Raw genomic sequence first — 24,448 nt, 5'->3', positions numbered from 1 at the left:
ACTAGACACACACACTAAGCACTAGACACACACTAAGCACTAAACACACACACTAAGCACTAGACACACACACTAAGCACTAGACACACACACTAAGCACTAGACACACACTAAGCACTAGACACACACTAAGCACTAAACACACACTAAGCACTAAACACACACACTAAGCACTAGACACACACTAAGCACTAAACACACACACTAAGCACTAGACACACACTAAGCACTAGATACACACACTAAGCACTAGACACACACTAAGCACTAGACACACACACTAAGCACTAGACACACACACTAAGCACTAGACACACACTAAGCACTAAACACACACACTAAGCACTAGACACACACTAAGCACTAAACACACACACTAAGCACTAGACACATACTAAGCACTAAACACACACTAAGCACTAGACACACACACTAAGCACTAGACACACACTAAGCACTAGACACACACACTAAGCACTAGACACACACACTAAGCACTAGACACACACACTAAGCACTAGACACACACACTAAGCACTAGACACACGCACTAAGCACTAGACACACACACTAAGCACTAGACACACACTAAGCACTAGACACACACACTAAGCACTAGACACACACACTAAGCACTAGACACACGCACTAAGCACTAGACACACACACTAAGCACTAGAGAAATGTAAGAATATTTATATTTATGAATTTGAAAAAAGAAACTTTTGCAGATGTATTTTTTGTTAAAAATGTTCAAAGTTTTAATGAAATGAAACTTAAAATGCACTGTTTTCATTTGAAATAAATGTTTCTTCTGCAAAACCATTTGTGTCTGCGGCTCATTCTGAGGGTCACATATATATTTTGGGGGTCACATATATTCTGAGGGTCACATATATTCTGGGGGTCACATATATATTTTGGGGGTCACATATATTCTGGGGGTCACATATATTCTGAGGGTCACATATATTCTGGGGGTCACATATATTCTGAGGGTCACATATATTCTGGGGGTCACATATATTTTGGGGGTCACATATATTCTGAGGGTCACATATATTCGCACATGAAGACTTGAGCAGTAAACAACACATTCTCCACAAACCACTAGTCACACACTAAGCACTAGACACACACACTAAGCACTAGACACACACTAAGCACTAGACACACACTAAGCACTAGACACACACACTAAGCACTAGACACACACTAAGCACTAGACACACACTAAGCACTAGACACACACACTAAGCACTAGACACACACTAAGCACTAGACACACACACTAAGCACTAGACACACACTAAGCACTAGTCACACACTAAGCACTAGACACACACACTAAGCACTAGACACACACTAAGCACTAGACACACACACTAAGCACTAGACACACACTAAGCACTAGACACACACTAAGCACTAGACACACACAAACCACTAGTCACACACTAAGCACTAGACACACACTAAGCACTAGACACACACTAAGCACTAGACACACACTAAGCACTAGTCACACACTAAGCACTAGACACACACTAAGCACTAGACACACACACTAAGCACTAGACACACACTAAGCACTAGACACACACTAAGCACTAGACACACACTAAGCACTAGACACACACACTAAGCACTAGACACACACACTAAGCACTAGACACACACACTAAGCACTAGTCACACACTAAGCACTAGACACACACACTAAGCACTAGACACACACTAAGCACTAGTCACACACTAAGCACTAGACACACACACTAAGCACTAGACACACACACTAAGCACTAGACACACACACTAAGCACTAGTCACACACTAAGCACTAGACACATACAGGGACCGGAAAGCCCTGAGCAAAGAGCCCCGGACCCCGTACCCCCGGACCACCCCCCAGAGGACACCCCGAGGGACACGGTCGAAAGCCTTCTCCAGATCCACAAAGCACATGTGGACTGGTTGGGTAAACTCCCATGAACCCTCGAGCACCCGATGGAGGGTATAGAGCTGGTCCAGTGTTCCACGACCGGGACGAAAACCACTCTGCTCCTCCTGAATACGAGGTTCGACTATCGGTCGGATTCAGCCAGCCTCCGAGTCCCCGGTCTCTACTTCCTCTTCGGAAGACGTGACTGAGGGATTAAGGAGATCCTCAAAGTATTCCTTCCACCGTCCGACGACTCCCCCAGTCGAGGTCAGCAGGCCTCCACCCGCACCGTAAACGGTGTTGGTGAGACACTGCTTCCCCCTCCTGAGGCGCCGGACGGTTTGCCAGAATTTCTTTGGTGCCGACCGATAGTCCTCCTCCATGGCCTCCCCGAACTCCTCCTAGGCCCGGGTTTTTGCCTCTGCGACAGCACGAGCCGCGGCTCGCTTGGCTTGCCAATACCCGTCGATGACCTCCGGAGACCTACAAGCCAGAGTGGCCTGATAGGCCTCCTTCTTCAGTCTGACGGCATCCCTTACTTCCGGTGTCCACCACCGGGTTCGGGGGTTGCCGCCTCGACAGGCACCTGAGACCTTGCGACCACAGCTCCGAGCAGCCGCATCAACAATGGAGGCGGAGAACATGGTCCACTCGGACTCAATGTCTCCAGCCTCCCCCGGGATATGGGAGAAGCTCTCCCGGAGGTGCGAGTTGAATACCCTACTGACAGAGGGCTCAGCAAGACGTTCCCAACAGACCCTCACAATGCGCTTGGGTCTGCCAAGTCTGTCCGGCTTCCTCCTCCGCCAGCGGATCCAACTCACCACCAGGTGGTGATTGGTTGACAACTCTGCCCCTCTCTTCACCCGAGTGTCCAAGACACGCGGCCGGAGGTCAGATGACACGACAACAAAGTCAATCATTGACCTCCGGCCTAGGGTGTCCTGGTGCCATGTGCACTGATGAACACCCTTGTGCTTGAACATGGTGTTCGTTATGGACAATCCGTGGCTAGCACAGAAGTCCAATAACTGAACACCGCTCGGGTTCAGATCGGGGAAGCCGTTCTTCCCGATCACCCCTCTCCAGGTGTCACTGTCATTGCCCACGTGGGCGTTGAAGTCCCCCAGTAGAACAACGGAGTCCCCGGTCGGTGCACTGTCCAGTACCCCTCCCAAGGACTCCAAGAAGGCCGGGTACTCTGCACTGCTGTTCGGCCCGTAGGCCGCCACAACAGTGAGAGACCTGTCCCCCACCCGAAGGCGGAGGGACGCGACCCTCTCGTTCACTGGGGTGAACTCCAACACGTGGCGGCTGAGTTGAGGGGCTATAAACCCTCACCTACAAACCCACACCAGCCCCGCCTCTCCTCGCGGGCAACACCAGAGAAGTGGAGCGTCCAGCCCCTCTCGAGGAGATGGGTTCCAGAGCCCAAACTGTGCGTGGAGGTGAGGCCGACTATATCTAGTCGATATCGCTCAACCTCCCGCACGAGCTCAGGCTCCTCCCCCCAGCGAGGTGACGTTCCATGTCCCCAAAGTTAGTCTCTGTGTCTGGAGATCTGGTCGCCGAGGCCCCTGCCGTCGACTGCCACCCAGATCTCTCTGCACCGGCCCCTTATGGATCCTCCTGCGGGTGGTGGGCCCACGGGACGGTGGCCCCACGTCGCTTTTTCGGGCTGTGCCCGGCCGGGCCCCGTGGGGTAAGACCCGGCCACCAGGCGCTCGCCATGGAGCACCCATCCCAGGCCTGGCTCCAGGATGGGGACAAGGCGCTAAACGCCGAACCTTAGAGCGCCGTGAGCTTCACGTCTATAATAGGTTTTCTCCCCTCAGCGATCACACGCCCGCTGAACACACTAGAGAAACTCTTGTAATCGGGAGTTCTATTGTTAGAGACGTGAAGCTGCCAGCTGCTAGCGTTAGGTGTTACCCGGGGGCCAGAATGGGTGACATCGAAGGAAACCTTAGGATCTTAAAGCAGAGTAGGACCCGTTTCCGGCGAGTCGTGATTCACGCAGGCGGTAACGACGCCCGGCGGAGACAATCAGAGGTGCTCAAAGTTCAAGTAGCCGCGGTGTGTGACCTAGCGAAGTCGATGTCGGACACTGTAATATTTTCTGGTCCCCTGCCCAATCGGATCAATGCTGAATTGTACAGCCTCTTTCAGCATCAACAACTGGTTATCCAGATGGTGCCCTCAAAACAACGTTGTCTTTATTGATAACTGGAGTGCATTTTGGGGAAAGCCCGGGCTCATACGCAGGGATGGCATCCATCCGACTTCGGAGGGTACATCCCTATTAGTTCGGAATTTGACCGATAGTCTTAGTCGTGTTAAGTGACCATCTAGGGATGAGCCCCAGGTGCAGAGCAGCAGTTTAAGACGCTCCTCTGTCGCTGAACTCTCGCCCGCTCTGTTACATGTGAAGTGTTCAGATTCAAGACAGATAGAGACTGTGTGTGTGTCTCGTGTCCCTCGTGTCCCTCGTGTCCCTCGTGTCCCTCGTGTCCCTCGTACAAATAATGCCAAAAAGTCACATCTCAGAAAAAATATTTCAGGCGTCAGACCAAATAACTTAAGGAAAATAACAATCACAAATGACACAAATATACAAATGAATAAACACGTAAAATGTGGACTGATCAACATTAGAGCAATTTCCTCCAAATCGCTCTTAGTTAATGAATTAATTAGTGACTATAACATAGATCTTCAGCTCTAACTGAAACGTGGCTTCAACAAGACGACTACGTCAGACTAAATGAGTCCACCCCACCCACCCATGTAAACCCCACCCACCCATGTTAACCCCACCCACCCATGTTAACCCCACCCACCCATGTTAACCCCACCCACTCATGTTAACCCCACCCACCCATGTTAACTTTCAGACCGCCAGGAGCACAGGCCGAGGTGGTGGTGTGGCAGTGATCTCACACTCAAGCCTACTCATGAGCCCTAAAACTAACAATGCATTTCACTCATTTAAAGCCTCATGTGTCAATCACATGTCCAAATATGAAAAACCAAAAAGGAGTTTTGTTCATAGTTATCTACCGACCTCCTGGTCCCTATTCAGAGTTTTTAACAGAGTTTTCTGACTTTATATACAAACTTAGTGTTAGCCTGGGATAAAATAGTTATAGTTGGAGACTTTAATATCCACGTGAACATGAGTGATGACTCTCTCAGTAATGCCTTCAGCGCCTTGTTAGACAGCATTGGTTTCACTCAGAATGTAAATAAACCGACTCACACTCATAAGAACACTCTGGATCTTGTCCTAACGTATGGAACAGAGATTAGTGACCTCATTGTCCTCCCTCAAAACCCTATATTGTCAGATCATTTCCTAATTACCTTTCAGTTTATTCTTAAAGATCATCCAGTCCCACAAAATAAAGTTATAATGAAAAGGACAATATCTGAAAAATCTATCTCAAAATTCAAAGAAATAATAGAGCCAATATTCAGTGACATGTCATGTGATCCTGTCATGTGATCATGTCATGTGATCATGTCATGTGATCCTGCTGAGAACAGCTTTAGTCCCAGTTTAAGTGATCAATTTGTCGACTTGACCATGAATTCTCTGAAGTCTGCTCTTGATGTTGCAGCGCCGTTAAAACAGAAGGTCATTAGGCCAAAGCGCCTCCTCCTGGTACAACCAAGAACTGCGTTCACATAAACAAAAAGTTAGAAAGTTAGAGGGATTATTTCGTCGCTCTCACACAGAAGAATCCCTAAAAGCATGGAAAAGTTGCCTGCTGTCCTATAAGCAGGCTCTGCGTAAGGCCCAAACCAGATATTATTCAAATCTAATAGAAGTCAACAAAAGTAACACTAAATTCCTTTTCAGCACTGTAGCTAGGCTAACAAACTGTCACAGTGCAGTAGAGCCCTCAATCCCAGCTACACTTAGCTCTGATGATTTCCTCCTATTTTTTAATAATAAAATAAAAACAATCAGAGATAAATAAGATGAAATTACCCCCGCTATTAGCCCTGAACTAGCCCAAGCTGTAAATCTAACGTCCCATATAAATCCACCTGTAAACTTAGAAAGGTTCACAGCTGTTTATCAAGCAGAGATAACTTCAGCCATTATGTCCTCTAAAAGCTCAACTTGTGTCCTAGACCCCATTCCAAGCAGACTCCTCAAAGACATTCTTCCCCTAATTATAGACCCTATTCTTAATATAATAAATACTTCACTCCAAAGTGGCTATGTTCCACAGTCCTTCAAACATGCAGTCATTAAACCTCTTCTGAAAAAGCCTAATCTAGATCCCGACCTATTGGTAAACTACAGATAGTAGTAGAGAGGATCACAGAGAGACTAAACACTGTTTCGAAGGTATTTTCTCAACATGACTTAGATTTTGGATGTACCACTACTGTAAAGCATAAGATCCCACTTCACGACTCCACACCGGTGAAGCAGCGTGCTCGGCCAATTCACCCACAGGATATCGAAGCAGTCAGACGCCATCTACGTGACCTTCTTGAGGCCGGAGTCATACAGGAATCTACTTCTCCTTTCTCGTCTCCTGTAGTGGTGGTGAGGAAGAAAAATGGTGATGTGCGGTTATGCATAGACTATCGCAAATTGAACCTTCAAACCATTAAAGATGCATATGCTTTACCAAATCTCGAAGAATCATTTTCTGCCCTCACTGGGTCAAAATGGTTCTCCGTGCTGGATCTAAAGAGTGGATACTACCAGATAGAGATGGATGAGGAGGACAAACAGAAAACTGCATTTGTGACCCCCCCTTGGGTTTTGGGAGTTTAATCGCATGCCACAAGGGATTACAAATGCACCCAGCACCTTTCAGCGCTTGATGGAGCGATGCATGGGAGATCTCCACCTGAAAGAGGTGCTGGTGTTTATAGACGATTTGATCATTTTTTCTGACACTTTGGAGGAGCATGAGCGAAGGCTTCTTAGAGTTCTTAAGCGATTGGGGGAATATGGACTAAAATTATCACCAGAGAAATGTCGTTTTTTTCCAGACATCTGTCCGATATCTGGGACATATAGTATCTGAAAATGGTGTGGAATCAGACCCAGAAAAGATCAAAGCCATAAAAACCTGGCCAATTCCCACGACACTTAAGCAATTAAGATCATTTCTGGGTTTTGCTGGATACTATCGCCGATTCATACGAGACTACGCCGTCATTGCCAAACCACTAAATGACCTGACTCGTGGATACCCACCGGCTCGCAGGTCAAAGAACTCTAGACCACAATCATCACTGTATAGTCCGAACCAGCCATTCGGAGAAAGGTGGACTAGCCAATGTCACGACGCTTTCGACGCACTCATTGTAAAGCTGACCACTGCTCCAGTGCTTGGTTTTGCAAATCCAACTCATCCGTACATTCTCCATACGGACGCTAGTGTGACGGGACTGGGAGCAGCGTTGTACCAGGAGCAGGAGGGGAAGCTTCGGGCCATAGCCTACGCCAGCCGTGGACTGTTGCAAAGTGAAAGCCGTTACCCCGCACATAAACTAGAATTTCTTGCCCTCAAGTGGAGTGTAACGGAAAAATTTCAGGATTATCTTTATGGATCAAACTTTACAGTGGTTACTGACAGCAACCCCCTCACCTACCTCCTCACCACTGCTAAACTGGACGCTACAGGACATCGTTGGTTGGCTGCTTTGTCTACCTATTCTTTCAAAATCCAATACCGGGCTGGAACACAGAACAAAGACGCAGATGCTCTCTCCAGACGTCCTCATTGTTCTTCAAGTGACGACATCCTGCAAGACCATGAGATTGTAAATCAATTCATAACTCGGCATGCCGCTGACTTTGAAGTGATTTCAGAAGACATTGTGAATGCCATATGCCAAGGTCATTATGTCCGCTCTACACATGACCAAGGGTTCACTTACGTGGAGTCAATGTCCGTCACAGCTGACACTATTCCGGACGATTATTGCTCTGGAGGTATACACACAGTCATTCCTGCCTTCGATGTTAAAGAAAAGCAACACGCTGACCCATGCATCCGAGAGTTAATCCATCAGCTCGAAACGGGTGAAAAGCCTCCGCCAACCGCAAGGACTGAACTCCCTGAACTGCCACTCTTGTTAAGAGAATGGTCAAGGATGGAGCTGATGGACGGAGTGTTGTACAGGAAGAGGCCAGATAATGAAAATATTGCGTATCAACTTATTCTCCCTGAAGAACTGCGTCCAGTGGTTCTGAAAAATCTTCATGATGACATGGGTCACATGGGGATTGAACGTACCCTTGACCTAGTACCAACAAGATTTTATTGGCCGAAAATGGCAGCAGATGTGGAGCAAAAGATCAAAAATTGCGGTCGTTGTGTCCGTCGGAAAGCACTGCCTGAAAGAGCTGCTCCACTTGTCAACATTAAAGCAACACGTCCGCTTGAACTTTTGTGTATGGATTTCCTGAGTCTTGAGCCTGACACCAGCAACACCCGTGACATTTTGGTCTTGACTGATCATTTCACAAAATTTGCATTTGCCATCCCCACACCTAACCAAAAAGCAAAGACTGTAGCCAAATGTTTGTGGGAGAATTTCATTATTCATTATGGCATCCCCGAGCGAATCCACACAGACCAGGGGGCAGATTTTGAGTCTAAACTAATTAAAGAATGATGTGAAGTTGCTGGTATCCTCAAGAGTAGAACAACGCCGTACCAGCCACGAGGAAACCCAGTTGAACGATTCAACCGAACACTACTTGCAATGTTGGGAACACTGGAAACAAAACAGAAAACAAAATGGAAGGAATATGTAAAACCACTGGTTCACGCATACAACTGCACCAGGAACGAGGTTACCGGTTTTACCCCGTACGAGCTGATGTTCGGGAGAACACCTCGCCTTCCTGTGGACTTGGCATTCAATCTTCCTGTGCGTGAGACCAAGCACAAAACTCACTTGCAGTGTGTCAAATCACTGAAATCAAGATTGGAAGAAAGTTTCAAAATTGCCTCTGACAACGCTTCAAAATCTGCAGGCAGAAACAAAGCACGGTTTGATCGTCGTGTGATTCCATCTGCACTGGTGCCAGGGGTCCGAGTCCTGGTGAGAAATGTACGCCTTAGAGGAAAGCACAAACTGTCTGATAAATGGGAACAAGGAGTTTATGTTGTTGTCCATCGAGCTGGAGAACTTCCAGTGTACAAAGTCAAACCTGAAAGTAATGATGGACCTGCACGGACTTTACATAGAGACCTGCTTCTTCCATGCAGTCTTCTCACAGACAGTGATAACTCATCACTGGAGCACTCACCGGTCCGTAGACCCATAACTCGACAGCATAAAAACATTGACAATCTCGCAAACTCCGCTGCTGAGGATGAAGGCCATGATAATTGGATCCCCTATGTCAGTCCACCAACTATGCACTTCACCGTAGACAAACATCACGCTCCTGTTTTACTCATTGATGACCAAAGGACACTGCCCGTTGAGGTTGACACCCAACACGGATCAAGTCCCTCTAAGTGCTGTCACCCAACTTTGGATTTGGAAGTAGAAGAAACTTTACCAGAACCCATTGGAACTGAACCTGTAAATGAAGAGCATCTACCTGAAAGCACTAGCTTACCTGATTCTGAAGGAAGTTCAATCGATTCCACCGATGAAGGTCCTCCAGATGTAGTCACTCTAGTAGAGCCACCAAAGCCTGACACTGACTTGCCTGACACTGACTTGCCTGACACTGACTTGCCTGACACTGACTTGCCTGACACTGACTTGCCTGACACTGACTTGCCTGACACTACTGTTAAACGTTCAGAACGACGTAGAGTACCACCTAACAGACTCCAATATTACGCTCGTGGTAATCCATTGATCTCAGTAGTCCAAACATTGTTGCATAGTCTTTCTGATGTGTTGGCTGTCAGTAGTAAATAACCGTTCCTCGTTGTCGAACATGCACCGGGACGTGCACGAATTTAGGCGGGGAGGATGTAACCCACGTACTTTTGTTGCAAATAGGAAAAAAAACTACAACTCCCAATACTTCTTGTCACGTGGTTTACGTATGTTGCGCGTCACGCACGCACTGCGTCACTTTAGCCAATCACACGCTTGCCGGTTCAATATCAGCTTCCTGTGTGCCTCTCCGGGCACGGGGTGGGGAGAGGCGACAGGACGGCTGAACCAGGTACGCTTTGCAACAAACATCCGCTTTTTAATCATCTTAAATGTCGCCGGTTTTAAACTCGTGTATGTTAATAGACGCTTTATCAACCGCCGCTGATGCTGGACTCGTAGCGCGCAGGAAAACGTGGAATTTGGTGAGTCTGTCTGAGTCTTCTTGTTGTGATGCATATTGCTTTGATTATTGAGATTATATATATATATATATATATATATATATATATATATATATATATATATTATATTCATTGCCGTGACAACAGATTATTTATCTAAACAGGTATTTATTCAAGTGTTTATTTAAATGTATTTGTACAACTGAATGTAATAAGTATTTACTGCATTACTTGTAATTTAAAGAGATGAACCAAAGAACCTAGAAGCTAGCTAAATGTTGGGTATTACACTGATGGACCTGTTTATTGATCGCAGGCCAGGTGTGCCCAGTGGGGTACCAGGTGTGCCCAGTGGGGTACCAGAACGAAGGATTAACTTGATGGCGAGCTGAGACCAGCCTGGACCCAGAACCAGAACTGAACACTGAACATTACAAAACTACAAACTTTCCAACATGAGCCACCTGCGGTGTGGTAGGGGCTGATTCAGCCGTCCACTCCCACCCGAAAGACACCACACACCTTGCGAACTCTCCCCTCAGTCACAGCGCTATATTTTTGGACAATACATACAATGAACTCGGTTGCTTCTTTTATGGACATTTGTACTATTTTCATTGAGATTTGCAAGTGTTACTATGAGTGTGTGTGCTTTCTACCGTGGATGTCTTGCACTGAACATTATTGAACCTTGGATTGTTATTGATAGCACCAGAAATTGTAATACGTTTCAGTATACCATTAGAAATCTGCAGATTGTATATATTGTAAATATTGGTATGTTGGTCACTGTAAATATATAAGGCACAGCCGCACTTTGATTCGCTGGTTTTTGTATTATTGCTTACATGCACCTCCCTGAGTCGAACCTTCTGATCTAGCCCAGTGGCATATTCTCACATATGCTACATACAGACCTATTTCAAATCTTCCCTTCGTCTCTAAAATCCTTGAAAAAGTTGTAGTAAAACAGCTTTGTCGCCACCTGCAGGACAATAACTTATTTGAAGTTTTCCAGTCAGGGTTCAGAGCCCACCACAGCACTGAAACTGCACTAGTTAAAGTCACAAATGATTTGTTATTAGCCGCTGACGATGGACTGGTCTCAATCCTGGTTCTGTTGGACCTCAGCGCAGCGTTTGACACCATCGACCACAACATTCTACTGCAGAGGTTAGAATGTGATGTAGGTGTTGGAGGAACAGCCCTCAGCTGGTTTAAATCCTATCTATCTGATAGGTTCCAATTTGTTAATGTAAACCAGAGCTCCTCACCAAGCTCTAAAGTAATTCACGGTGTGCCACAGGGTTCAGTACTCGGTCCAATTCTGTTTACTCTTTATATGCTACCATTAGGCAACATTATTAGAAAGCATGGCATTAACTTCCACTGCTATGCAGACGACACTCAGCTGTATTTATCAATGAAACCTGATCAGAGCGATCAAGTAGACAGACTTAGTACTTGTGTGAAGGAGATAAAAACCTGGATGACACTAAACTACCTGCTTCTTAACCCTGAAAAAACCGAGGTCATTGTGCTTGGCCCTAAGCATCTACGAGACGCTCTATCTGAGCAGATAGTCACACTGGACAATGTCAGTGTAGCCTCCAGTTCTACTGTAAGAAACCTTGGAGTCTTATTTGACCAGGAGCTCTCATTTAAAGCTCATATAAATCAAGCTTGTAAAACAGCCTATTTCCATTTGCGCAACATCGCCAAAATCAGAAGAATCCTGCCTAAAAGTGATGCTGAAAAACTTATCCATGCATTTGTAACGACTAGATTAGACTACTGTAACTCCCTGCTTGCAGCGTGTCCTAAAAGCTCCATAAAAAGCTTTCAACTGGTTCAAAATGCAGCAGCAAGATTACTAACAGGAACAAAAAGAAGAGAGCACATTACGCCAGTGCTGAAGTCTCTTCACTGGCTCCTTGTCAAGTTTAGAATCAAATTTAAAATTCTACTCCTGACTTACAAAGCCATAAATGACATGGCCCCATCCTACCTCAAAGATGCTATAGAACCATATCATCCAAACAGAGCTCTTCGCTCTCAGAATGCCGGCCTTCTGGTGGTGCCAAGAGTCTCTAAAAGTACTGTAGGAGGTAGAGCGTTTAGCTACCAAGCTCCTGTGTTATGGAATCAGCTCCCGACCCATGTTAAATATGCTGACACAGTCTCTTCATTTAAGTCCAGGCTTAAAACGTTCCTCTTCGAAATCGCTTATGGTCAGAGTAGTTAGGAACAGAAACATAAACCCACAGCTTTAGCTACACTGCCCTAGGAGTAACTATGCTGGGGGAAGTATGACAGCTTGAGCACTATCCTCTTCTTCTTCTGACTACTTATGCTATCAAACAATATTTATTTTTTGATTCCACTTGCAAACTGTTCACCGCCTTCTTTTCTTTTTCTCACTCCTGAGGACCTGTGGACCCAGATGCCCCTCCCCTGGTGAAGTGGTCCCTGCCCTGTGTGGACGGTCCCTCATCTGCCTGAAGAGTGGGTCCAGCTCGCCTCCGACGGTCCCTCATCTGCCTGAAGAGTGGGTCCAGCTCGCCTCAGTCGGTCCCTCATCTGCCTGAAGAGTGGGTCCAGCTCGCCTCAGTCGGTCCCTCATCTGCCTGAAGAGTGGGTCCAGCTCGCCTCAGTCGGTCCCTCATCTGCCTGAAGAGTGGGTCCAGCTCGACTCAGACGGTCCCTCATCTGCCTGAAGAGTGGGTCCAGCTCGACTCAGACGGTCCCTCTTCTGCCTGAAGAGTGGGTCCAGCTCCAGTCTCCTCGTGTCCGTCTGTGAGAGTGGGATCTCTCCTTCACTGGAACTCCTCCAGGTTTCTACGCTTTTTCCCCAAAGAGTTTTTTTTGTAGTTTTTCCTGGCCGAGAAGGAGAGTCTAAGGACAGAGGACCCTGGGACATCGTCCCTCGCCACCACAGACATTGTCTGACTTCATCGCCACCACAGACATTGTTGATTCATTTCTCCCTGTGGCCCTCAGAGGCAACTGTTGTTGTGATTTTGGGCCTTACAAAAATAAATTAATTTGATTTGATTTGAGGATGGGGCCCCGGTGACGCCGATCCGGGCGATGTAAACTGCCTTGTTCTTGTTGTCATCATAGAGGGCTTCTGGTCACATATATTCTGGGGGTCACATATATTCTGAGGGTTCACACATATTCTGGGGGTCACATATATTCTGGGGGTCACATATATTCTGGGGGCCACATATATTCTGAGGGGTCACTTATATTTTGGGGGTCACTTATATTCTGAGGGTCACATATATTCTGGGGGTCACATATATTCTGAGGGGTCATATATATTCTGGGGGTCACATATATTCTGAGGGGTCACATATATTTTGGGGTCACATATATTCTGAGGGTCACATATATTCTGAGGGTCACATATATTCTGAGGGGTCACATATATTCTGGGGGTCACATATATTCTGAGGGGTCACATATATTTTGGGGGTCACATATATTCTGGGGGTCACATATATTCTGAGGGTCACATATATTCTGAGGGTTCACACATATTCTGGGGGTCACATATATTCTGGGGGTCACATATATTCTGGGGGCCACATATATTCTGAGGGGTCACTTATATTTTGGGGGTCACTTATATTCTGAGGGTCACATATATTCTGGGGGTCACATATATTCTGAGGGGTCATATATATTCTGGGGGTCACATATATTCTGAGGGGTCACATATATTTTGGGGTCACATATATTCTGGGGGTCACATATATTCTGAGGGGTCACATATATTTTGGGGGTCACATATATTCTGGGGGTCACATATTCTGAGGGTCACATATATTCTGGGGGTCACATATATTCTGAGGGTCACATATATTCTGGGGGTCACATATATATTTTGGGGGTCACATATATTCTGGGGGTCACATATATTCTGGGGGTCACATATATTCTGAGGGGTCACATATATTCTGGGGGTCACATATATTCTGAGGGTTCACACATATTCTGGGGGTCACATATATTCTGGGGGTCACATATATTCTGAGGGTCACATATATATTTTGGGGGTCACATATATTCTGGGGGCCACATATATTCTGAGCGGTCACATATATTCTGAGGGGTCACATATATATTATGGGGGTCACATATATTCTGGGGGTCACATATATTCTGAGGGTCACATATATATTTTGGGGGTCACATATATTCTGGGGGCCACATATATTCTGAGCGGTCACATATATTCTGAGGGGTCACATATATATTATGGGGGTCACATATATTCTGGGGGTCACATATATTCTGAGGGGTCACATATATTCTGAGGGTCACATATATATTTTGGGGGTCACATATATTCTGGGGGCCACATATATTCTGAGCGGTCACATATATTCTGAGGGGTCACATATATATTATGGGGGTCACATATATTCTGGGGGTCACATATATTCTGAGGGGTCACAAATATTCTGGGGGTCACATATATTCTGGGGGTCACATATATTCTGAGGGTCACATATATATTTTGGGGGTCACATATATTCTGGGGGCCACATATATTCTGAGCGGTCACAAATATTCTGGGGGTCACATATATTCTGAGGGTTCACAAATATTCTGGGGGTCACATCTATTCTGGGGGTCACATATATTCTGAGGGGTCACAAATATTCTGGGGGTCACATATATTCTGAGGGTCACATATATATTTTGGGGGTCACATATATTCTGAGGGGTCACATATATTCTGGGGGTCACATATATTCTGAGGGTCACATATATTCTGGGGGTCACATATATTCTGAGGGGTCACATATATTCTGGGGGTCACATATATTCTGGGGGTCACATATATTCTGAGGGTCACATATATTCTGAGGGGTCACATATATTCTGGGGGTCACATATATTCTGAGGGTCACATATATTCTGGGGGTCACATATATTCTGAGGGTCACATATATTCTGGGGGTCACATATATTCTGGGGGTCACATATATTCTGAGGGTCACATATATTCTGGGGGTCACATATATTCTGAGGGGTCACATATATTCTGGGGGTCACATATATTCTGACATCTGACACACAGGACTCAGGTATTACACAGACTTCATGTGTCATTGTTATAAAAGCACATTGTGTTTATTATTCAGCCACATCCACATGTACAGAGGAGAGGGTCAGAGGTCAGAGGAGAAGAGGAGAGGGTCAGAGGTCAGAGGAGAAGAGGAGAGGGTCAGAGGAGAGGGTCAGAGGTCAGAGGAGAGGGTCAGAGGTCAGATGAGAGGGTCAGAGGTCAGAGGAGAAGAGGGTCAGAGGTCAGTGGAGAAGAGGAGAGGGTCAGAGGTCAGAGGAGAGGGTCAGAGGAGAAAATAATAGAATTCCAAAATGTCAGTTCTTATACATTTCCACATGTTTTGGTTTTTCGATGATTGAGATCAAGTCTTTTGCTCGGCTGCATCTGGACCGTGGCATCATCAAACTGCAGAACATTCGATTTTGTGTGCGCAGGCAGTCAGAAGGTCAGAAGGTGAGAAGGTCAGAAGGTGAGAAGGTCAGAAGGTCAGAAGGTCAGAAGGTGAGAAGGTCAGAAGGTGAGAAGGTCAGAAGTTGAGAAGGTCAGAAGGTGAGAAGGTGAGAAGGTCAGAAGGTCAGAAGGTGAGAAGGTGAGAAGGTCAGAAGGTGAGAAGGTCAGAAGGTCAGAAGGTGAGAAGGTCAGAAGGTCAGAAGGTCAGAAGGTGAGAAGGTGAGAAGGTGAGAAGGTCAGAAGGTGAGAAGGTCAGAAGGTGAGAAGGTGAGAAGGTCAGAAGGTCAGAAGGTGAGAAGGTCAGAAGGTGAGAAGGTCAGAAGGTGAGAAGGTCAGAAGGTGAGAAGGTCAGAAGGTCAGAAGGTGAGAAGGTCAGAAGTTGAGGAGGTCAGAAGGTGAGAAGGTCAGAGGGTCAGAAGGTGAGAAGGTCAGAAGGTGAGAAGGTCAGAAGGTGAGGAGGTCAGAAGGTCAGAAGGTGAGAAGGTCAGAAGGTGAGAAGGTGAGAAGGTCAGCAGGTCAGAAGGTGAGAAGGTCAGAAGGTCAGAAGGTGAGAAGGTCAGCAGGTCAGAAGGTGAGAAGGTGAGAAGGTCAGAAGGTGAGAAGGTCAGAAGGTCAGCAGGTCAGAAGGTGAGAAGGTCAGAAGGTGAGAAGGTGAGAAGGTCAGAAGGTGAGAAGGTCAGAAGGTGAGAAGGTCAGCAGGTCAGAAGGTGAGAAGGTCAGAAGGTGAGAAGGTCAGAAGGTCAGCAGGTGAGAAGGTCAGAAGGTCAGAAGGTGAGAAGGTCAGAAGGTCAGAAGGTCAGAAGGTGAGAAGGTCAGAAGGTGAGAAGGTCAGAAGGTGAGAAGGTCAGAAGGTCAGAAGGTGAGAAGGTGAGAAGGTCAGAAGGTCAGAAGGTCAGAAGGTGAGAAGGTGAGAAGGTCAGAAGGTGAGAAGGTCAGAAGGTGAGAAGGTGAGAAGGTCAGAAGGTGAGAAGGTCAGAAGGTGAGAAGGTCAGAAGGTGAGAAGGTGAGAAGGTCAGAAGGTCAGAAGGTGAGAAGGTGAGAAAGTCAGAAGGTCAGAAGGTCAGAAGGTGAGAAGGTCAGAAGGTGAGAAGGTCAGAAGGTCAGAAGGTGAGAAGGTCAGAAGGTGAGAAGGTGAGAAGGTGAGAAGGTCAGAAGGTGAGAAGGTCAGAAGGTGAGAAGGTCAGAAGGTGAGAAGGTCAGAAGGTCAGAAGGTGAGAAGGTCAGAAGGTCAGAAGGTCAGAAGGTGAGAAGGTCAGAAGGTGAGAAGGTCAGAAGGTCAGAAGGTGAGAAGGTCAGAAGGTGAGAAGGTGAGAAGGTGAGAAGGTCAGAAGGTGAGAAGGTCAGAAGGTGAGAAGGTCAGAAGGTGAGAAGGTCAGAAGGTCAGAAGGTGAGAAGGTCAGAAGGTGAGAAGGTGAGAAGGTCAGAAGGTGAGAAGGTCAGAAGGTCAGAAGGTCAGAAGGTGAGAAGGTGAGAAGGTCAGAAGGTGAGAAGGTCAGAAGGTCAGAAGGTGAGAAGGTGAGAAGGTCAGAAGGTCAGAAGGTGAGAAGGTCAGAAGGTGAGAAGGTCAGAAGGTGAGAAGGTCAGAAGGTCAGAAGGTCAGAAGGTGAGAAGGTCAGAAGGTGAGAAGGTGAGAAGGTCAGAAGGTGAGAAGGTCAGAAGGTGAGAAGGTCAGAAGGTCAGAAGGTGAGAAGGTCAGAAGGTCAGAAGGTGAGAAGGTCAGAAGGTCAGAAGGTGAGAAGGTCAGAAGGTCTCGCACTCGGTGTCCAGCGTGGAGCAGATGGCGCAGTGGCAGGACAGGGCCAGAGGATAGTGGTAGAGCGGCGACACATGGGGCAGGCAGCCAGGCAGCCGGGCCGTCATGGGGCGGCTGCGGCTGTACATGCAGACGCGGTGGTGCCGGTGGACGTACGGCGGCTCCAGCACCGGCCTCTGTAAGAGCAGAGAAGAACCACAGAGAGCGCCACCATGAGGCAGAAATAAGCTTCATCTAAATCATTTCAGGCTTCATACTCTTGATGATTACATTTTGCAGGCTCCAAGTATGACCCGTCTTAGGGGCCCTTATTACATGTTCTCCGAATGATAAATGCCTATTACTGAGCTCCTGAGGGCCCTCCATGAGCATGTGTGCGTGTGTAAGAAGAGTACCTCCCAGGTGTGGCAGCGCCCCCAGCAGGCCTCGGTGATGATGCGCAGGCTTTTACATCCAGGTTTTTGGGCCACAAAGGAGAATTCCCTCACAGCACATCCTCGGAAGCCATGTAACGTTGTTGTCATGACAACACATTCCACAGCTGCCACAGAAACCAGCAGCAGGAGGACGGGAGAGAGGTGCATGCTGGGAGAGATTCACAAGCAGGTGATGAAGCCTTATATCCTCCCTTTTCTTGCCATCATCTTTTCCTCAAGTTACACCTCAAATAATGTGATATTATAAACTATTTCTGTAGCCACATCTGCCCTGGCTGACGTGAGGCTGCCAATCTGCCACACTGGCACCTGCGGTCAGATTCCTCCTGGGCAGAGCTGCCCTCTCTCTCTTCCTGGCCTCTTGGTTCTGCTCATCTTTGTAAGAGCTCCCTCTACCGTTCACTGCGGCTACTGCACTCATCCATAACCCGAAAAACATTTTTATGAAACAACAGAAGGAAAGTTCAAGTCCTCATGACTCCAAATGTAAGAGTGTTTACTTTGCCATTATTATTATTAGTATTATTTGTCTTATGCCAGCTATTTTTATTATTATTTTTATCTGTATTTTTATTTAGATTATTTTCATCTTTATTTATATCTTTCTTCCCTCCATTCCATTATTAAGAGATGAGAGGACCTGTTTACAGTTTTGTTAATAAGTTTTTGTTTATAAGAGTTCTTCTATTAAGAGTGTTTTTTAAACTTCCTATAAGTTTTCTGTCCTTTTCTCCTTTATCTACTGCAGTGTAACACCAAAATGTCCCCATGTGTGGACAATAAAGGCATATCTTATCTTATCTTATCTTATGCAAACTACTTTAAATGAAAAACGGATTTAGCATAACAATGTTTTTTTCTGTAAACAATTTGAACCTTTCAAGTTTGAAGTTCTAAAAGTAGCCTACAGGATTGCGCGTGCGCGTGCGTGTGTGTGTGCGCGTGCTGGACTCACCTTGATGGCGGTGGACGGGACCGGGAGCTGTCCGTGCGTGTCCGCCTGTGCCGGGCTGGGTGCGCTGTGTGCCGGGCTGGGTGCGCTGTGTGCCGGGCTGGGTGCGCTCTGTGCCGGGCTGGGTGCGCTGTGTGCCGGGCTGGGTGCGCTGTGTGCCGGGCTGGGTGCGCTGTGTGCCGGGCTGGGTGCGCTGTGTGCCGGGCTGGGTGCGCTGTGTGCCGGGCTGGGTGCGCTCTGTGCCGGGCTGGGTGCGCTGTGTGCCGGGCTGGGTGCGCTCTGTGCCGGGCTGGGTGCGCTGGGTGCGCTGTGTGCCGGGCTGGGTGCGCTGTGTGCCGGGCTGGGTGCGCTCTGTGCCGGGCTGGGTGCGCTGGGTGCGCTGTGTGCCGGGCTGGGTGCGCTGTGTGCCGGGCTGGGTGCGCTGTGTGCCGGGCTGGGTGCGCTGGGTGCGCTGTGTGCCGGGCTGGGTGCGCTCTGTGCCGGGCTGGGTGCGCTGGGTGCGCTGTGTGCCGGGCTGGGTGCGCTGTGTGCCGGGCTGGGTGCGCTGTGTGCCGGGCTGGGTGCGCTGTGTGCCGGGCTGGGTGCGCTCTGTGCCGGGCTGGGTGCGCTGGGTGCGCTGTGTGCCGGGCTGGGTGCGCTGTGTGCCGGGCTGGGTGCGCTCTGTGCCGGGCTCGGTGCGCTCTGTACCGGGCGCAGCCGCGGCTCCGCGCTCCTCTTGTTCTGGAGCGGACTCTCTCTGACATCATGGCAATTACATGGAAAAGTGCTGGAAAGGCCCGGGGCCCCCGTGTGTTTGGGGAACCTGTGCGCGGGCCGTGCATGCGAGGTCGGAGACGAGGTCGGCTGCAGTGGGAAAGAGGCTCCAGGGGCCACTTCACACGCTTTGTCAAACTCAATTCAACTCAATTTACTTTTGTAACGGCCCGAGATCACAACTTCAACTGCCACGATTCATTTTCATTAAGTGAAAAGGAAATAGAGAACTCCAAAGAAAAATGTCCCCCGTGTGTCCACCGGTGCCACTAAGTTCAAAAGTCACATTTTCCATTTTGTAAATGCCTAAAGTCATTTCTGACCCATCTTTTGGCTTTGTCCCTGTTATTTCTTTTGTTTGTTGCTGCAGCACAAAGTATAGTCCACATATCCAGCAAGGGATTCTGGGAGATTTACAGCCAAGATACATTGTTTTGAAATCAAATGAAAATCTGTATAAAGTGAAATAAAAGCGCTCTCTCCAAACCCCACGAGTCACAGTTCATCCACAACCCAGTATTTCCCTGTGAATACTGTGAATACTGTGGATAATGTGAATACTGTGAATACTGTGAATACTGTGAATACTGTGAATACTGTGAATACTGTGGATAATGTGAATACTGTGAATACTGTGAATACTGTGAATACTGTGAATACTGTGAATACTGTGGATAATGTGAATACTGTGAATACTGTGAATACTGTGAATACTGTGGATAATGTGAATACTGTGGATAATGTGAATACTGTGAATACTGTGAATACTGTGGATAATGTGAATACTGTGAATACTGTGAATACTGTGAATACTGTGGATAATGTGAATACTGTGGATAATGTGAATACTGTGAATACTGTGGATAATGTGAATACTGTGAATACTGTGAATACTGTGGATAATGTGAATACTGTGAATACTGTGGATACTGTGGATACTGTGAATACTGTGAATACTGTGGATAATGTGGATAATGTGAATACTGTGGATACTGTGGATACTGTGAATACTGTGAATACTGTGAATACTGTGGATAATGTGAATACTGTGAATACTGTGGATACTGTGGATAATGTGGATAATGTGAATACTGTGGATACTGTGGATACTGTGAATACTGTGAATACTGTGAATACTGTGAATACTGTGAATACTGTGAATAATGCAGACTTTGACATGGTGTTTTTCCTACTGAATTCTTCCCAAACATTAGATGTTGTGCTTCTCTGTACATAGTATGTACATGTTCCCATAGACGTTCCCCTGGAGAGTGATGGGACTGTATGTTTCGTTTACAATCTGTGGAAAAGCCTTTATAGGGTTTGTTTTCCAGAGGGTCAGAGCTGTTGGTCTTAAGGCAGTTTGTCCTCTGCTGAGACAGAACCTCCAGATTGGGGTCCAGAATCCCAGCACAGCAGCAGAATTAAAGACACTTTTCAAAAACACATTTTTCTTTTAACACCTAAATATTTCAGAGATTCTGTTCTGGACCAATATTATGAAGGAAATGGAATCTTCTTGTTTGTTAAAGAATGATAGAACATCACTGCGTAGCAGGAAATGAGATTTTCTCTCCCATAAATTGTAACACCATTAATTGTTTTTAATTGTCTAATATATTGGGCCAAGGGTACAAAAGCACAAAGCAAACAGGAAGGGCGACCAAGCACAGCCTTGTCTCACCCCTCTTTCCAGAGTCTGTCAAATGTGTCTTTAGAGCTTTATAACACTCTGAGGTGTGTCTTTAGAGCTTTATAACACTCTGAGGTGTGTCTTTAGAGCTTTATAACACTCTGAGGTGTGTCTTTAGAGCTTTATAACACTCTGAGGTGTGTCTTTAGAGCTTTATACACTCTGAGGTGTGTCTTTAGAGCTTTATAATACTCTGAGGTGTGTCTTTAGAGCTTTATACACTCTGAGGTTTGTCTTTAGAGCTTTATACTGCTCTGAGGTGTGTCTTTAGAGCTTTATACACTCTGAGGTGTGTCTTTAGAGCTTTATACACTCTGAGGTGTGTCTTTAGAGCTTTATACACTCTGAGGTGTGTCTTTAGAGCTTTATAACACTCTGAGGTGTGTCTTTAGAGCTTTATACACTCTGAGGTGTGTCTTTAGAGCTTTATACACTCTGAGGTGTGTCTTTAGAGCTTTATACAGTCTGAGGTGTGTCTATAGAGCTTTATACAGTCTGAGGTGTGTCTTTAGAGCTTTATAACACTCTGAGGTGTGTCTTTAGAGCTTTATACACTCTGAGGTGTGTCTTTAGAGCTTTATAACACTCTGAGGTGTGTCTTTAGAGCTTTATAATACTCTGAGGTGTGTCTTTAGAGCTTTATACACTCTGAGGTGTGTCTTTAGAGCTTTATAACACTCTGAGGTGTGTCTTTAGAGCTTTATACACTCTGAGGTGTGTCTTTAGAGCTTTATACACTCTGAGGTGTGTCTTTAGAGCTTTATACTGCTCTGAGGTGTGTCTTTAGAGCTCTTTCTTACTGACAGCAAAGACGTAGGAACAGAAAAGTCAGCAGACGTGTTTTCTCAAAGTGATTTCATTGACATAGGAACCTCTGTCATGTCACACACAGTTTCACCCCAGAAGTGTTGGTCCCCAAAATATACGTCTTCTTCTAACACAACAGACAGTGCAAATCTAAGTGAGAGAGATGCTACGTGATGCCAATGGACATGTCCTCAGTACAGGTTAATGGCCCCCAGTCTGGCCCCGGACTGGCCCCCGGACCGGCTCCGGCCTGGCTCCTGTCCCCGGCCTGGCCCCGGCCTCGGCCCGGCCCCGGCCCGGCCCCGGCCTGTCCACTGCACACGGTCCTTTACGTTGTCCACAGAGGGTGAGATCCACAGAGAAGGGTTTATGTGGTGGGAGGTTTTGAGAAGAGCAGGAACAGAAATGGATTCTACCAGAGATTTAAAAGGTCCTGCAGTCAGTCCAGTCCCCGGATCAGTCTCCGGATCAGTCCAAGGATCAGTCCCCGGATCAGTTCAAGGATCAGTCCCCGGATCAGTTCAAGGATCAGTCCCCGGATCAGTCCAAGGATCAGTCCCCGGATCAGTCTCCGGATCAGTCTCCGGATCAGTCCCCGGATCAGTCCAAGGATCAGTCCAAGGATCAGTCCAAGGATCAGTCCAAGGATCAGTCCAAGGATCAGTCCCCGGATCAGTCCCCGGATCAGTCCAAGGATCAGTCCCCGGATCAGTTCAAGGATCAGTCCAAGGATCAGTCCCCGGATCAGTCCAAGGATCAGTCCAAGGATCAGTCCCCGGATCAGTCTCCGGATCAGTCCAAGGATCAGTCCCCGGATCAGTTCAAGGATCAGTCCCCGGATCAGTTCAAGGATCAGTCCCCGGATCAGTCCAAGGATCAGTCCCCGGATCAGTCTCCGGATCAGTCTCCGGATCAGTCCCCGGATCAGTCCAAGGATCAGTCCAAGGATCAGTCCAAGGATCAGTCCAAGGATCAGTCCAAGGATCAGTCCCCGGATCAGTCCCCGGATCAGTCCAAGGATCAGTCCCCGGATCAGTTCAAGGATCAGTCCAAGGATCAGTCCCCGGATCAGTCCAAGGATCAGTCCAAGGATCAGTCCCCGGATCAGTCTCCGGATCAGTCCAAGGATCAGTCCCCGGATCAGTTCAAGGATCAGTCCAAGGATCAGTCCCCGGATCAGTCTCCGGATCAGTCCAAGGATCAGTCCAAGGATCAGTCCCCGGATCAGTCTCCGGATCAGTCTCCGGATCAGTCCCCGGATCAGTCCCCGGATCAGTCCAAGGATCAGTCCAAGGATCAGTCCCCGGATCAGTCCAAGGATCAGTCCAAGGATCAGTCCAAGGATCAGTCCAAGGATCAGTCCCCGGATCAGTCCAAGGATCAGTCCAAGGATCAGTCCAAGGATCAGTCCCCGGATCAGTCCCCGGATCAGTCCCCGGATCAGTCCAAGGATCAGTCCAAGGATCAGTCCCCGGATCAGTCCCCGGATCAGTCCCCGGATCAGTCTGTGAAAGTGTTCTGAATAATGCGTCTCAACACATATCAGGACATTTGTGGACGTCTGAGGTCCAACTTTACACGGGTTTGATTAGACTAGAAGCAGAAAACCCGTCTCAAATTGCAGGGACAAACTGCTCTGCTCTTCTGCTCTGTGGACTATGGGGATTTGGACTGGACCTGGTCTGGATTTGGTCTGGATTTGGTCTGGATTTGGACTGGACTTGGACTGGACTTGGACTGGACTTGGTCTGGATTTGGTCTGGATTTGGTCTGGATTTGGACTGGACTTGGACTGGACTTGGACTGGACTTGGTCTGGATTTGGACTGGACTTGGACTGGATTTGGTCTGGACTTGGACTGGACTTGGACTGGACTTGGTCTGGATTTGGACTGGACTTGGACTGGACTTGGTCTGGATTTGGTCTGGATTTGGACTGGACTTGGACTGGACTTGGACTGGACTTGGTCTGGATTTGGACTGGACTTGGACTGGACTTGGACTGGACTTGGACTGGACTTGGACTGGACTTGGTCTGGATTTGGTCTGGATTTGGACTGGACTTGGACTGGACTTGGACTGGACTTGGACTGGACTTGGTCTGGATTTGGTCTGGATTTGGTCTGGATTTGGACTGGACTTGGACTGGACTTGGACTGGACTTGGACTGGACTTGGACTGGACTTGGTCTGGATTTGGACTGGACTTGGACTGGACTTGGTCTGGATTTGGACTGGACTTGGACTGGACTTGGACTGGACTTGGACTGGATTTGGTCTGGATTTGGACTG

At 47.4% G+C, this 24,448-nt stretch overlaps 2 protein-coding genes across 3 annotated transcripts in view; one reads left to right on the top strand and one right to left on the bottom strand.

Moving 5' to 3' along the window:
- The window catches only part of arl2 (ADP-ribosylation factor-like 2), a 129,272-nt gene that overhangs the window by 3,269 nt on the left and 101,555 nt on the right, over positions 1-24,448 (top strand). The gene's annotated exons all lie outside the window — the stretch shown is intronic.
- LOC140367449 (glycoprotein hormone beta-5-like) lies at positions 17,244-18,102 on the bottom strand. Its single transcript, XM_072453930.1, has 2 exons — positions 17,912-18,102; positions 17,244-17,692 (listed from the first exon to the last, which is right to left on the bottom strand). Exons 1-2 carry the CDS (start codon positions 18,098-18,100, stop codon positions 17,504-17,506), a joined length of 378 nt encoding a protein of 125 aa, XP_072310031.1. The 5' UTR covers positions 18,101-18,102; the 3' UTR covers positions 17,244-17,503.

This window comes from Eucyclogobius newberryi, unplaced genomic scaffold (assembly GCF_026437365.1).
Source record: "Eucyclogobius newberryi isolate DKJ021-1_F unplaced genomic scaffold, fEucNew1.0.hap1 SCAF_2, whole genome shotgun sequence".
In the NCBI taxonomy this organism is placed as follows: Eukaryota; Metazoa; Chordata; class Actinopteri; order Gobiiformes; family Gobiidae; genus Eucyclogobius; species Eucyclogobius newberryi.
This window is presented reverse-complemented; position numbering and strand designations above follow the sequence as displayed.

Bases quoted from the DNA above. Each gene is read 5' to 3' on its own strand.
- LOC140367449 (XM_072453930.1), bottom strand. From the start codon at position 18,100: ATGCACCTCTCTCCCGTCCTCCTGCTGCTGGTTTCTGTGGCAGCTGTG. The intron at 17,693-17,911 runs GTACTCTTCTTA...CTGCTCTTACAG, and splicing joins GGCGCTGCCACACCTGGGAG to AGGCCGGTGCTGGAGCCGCC.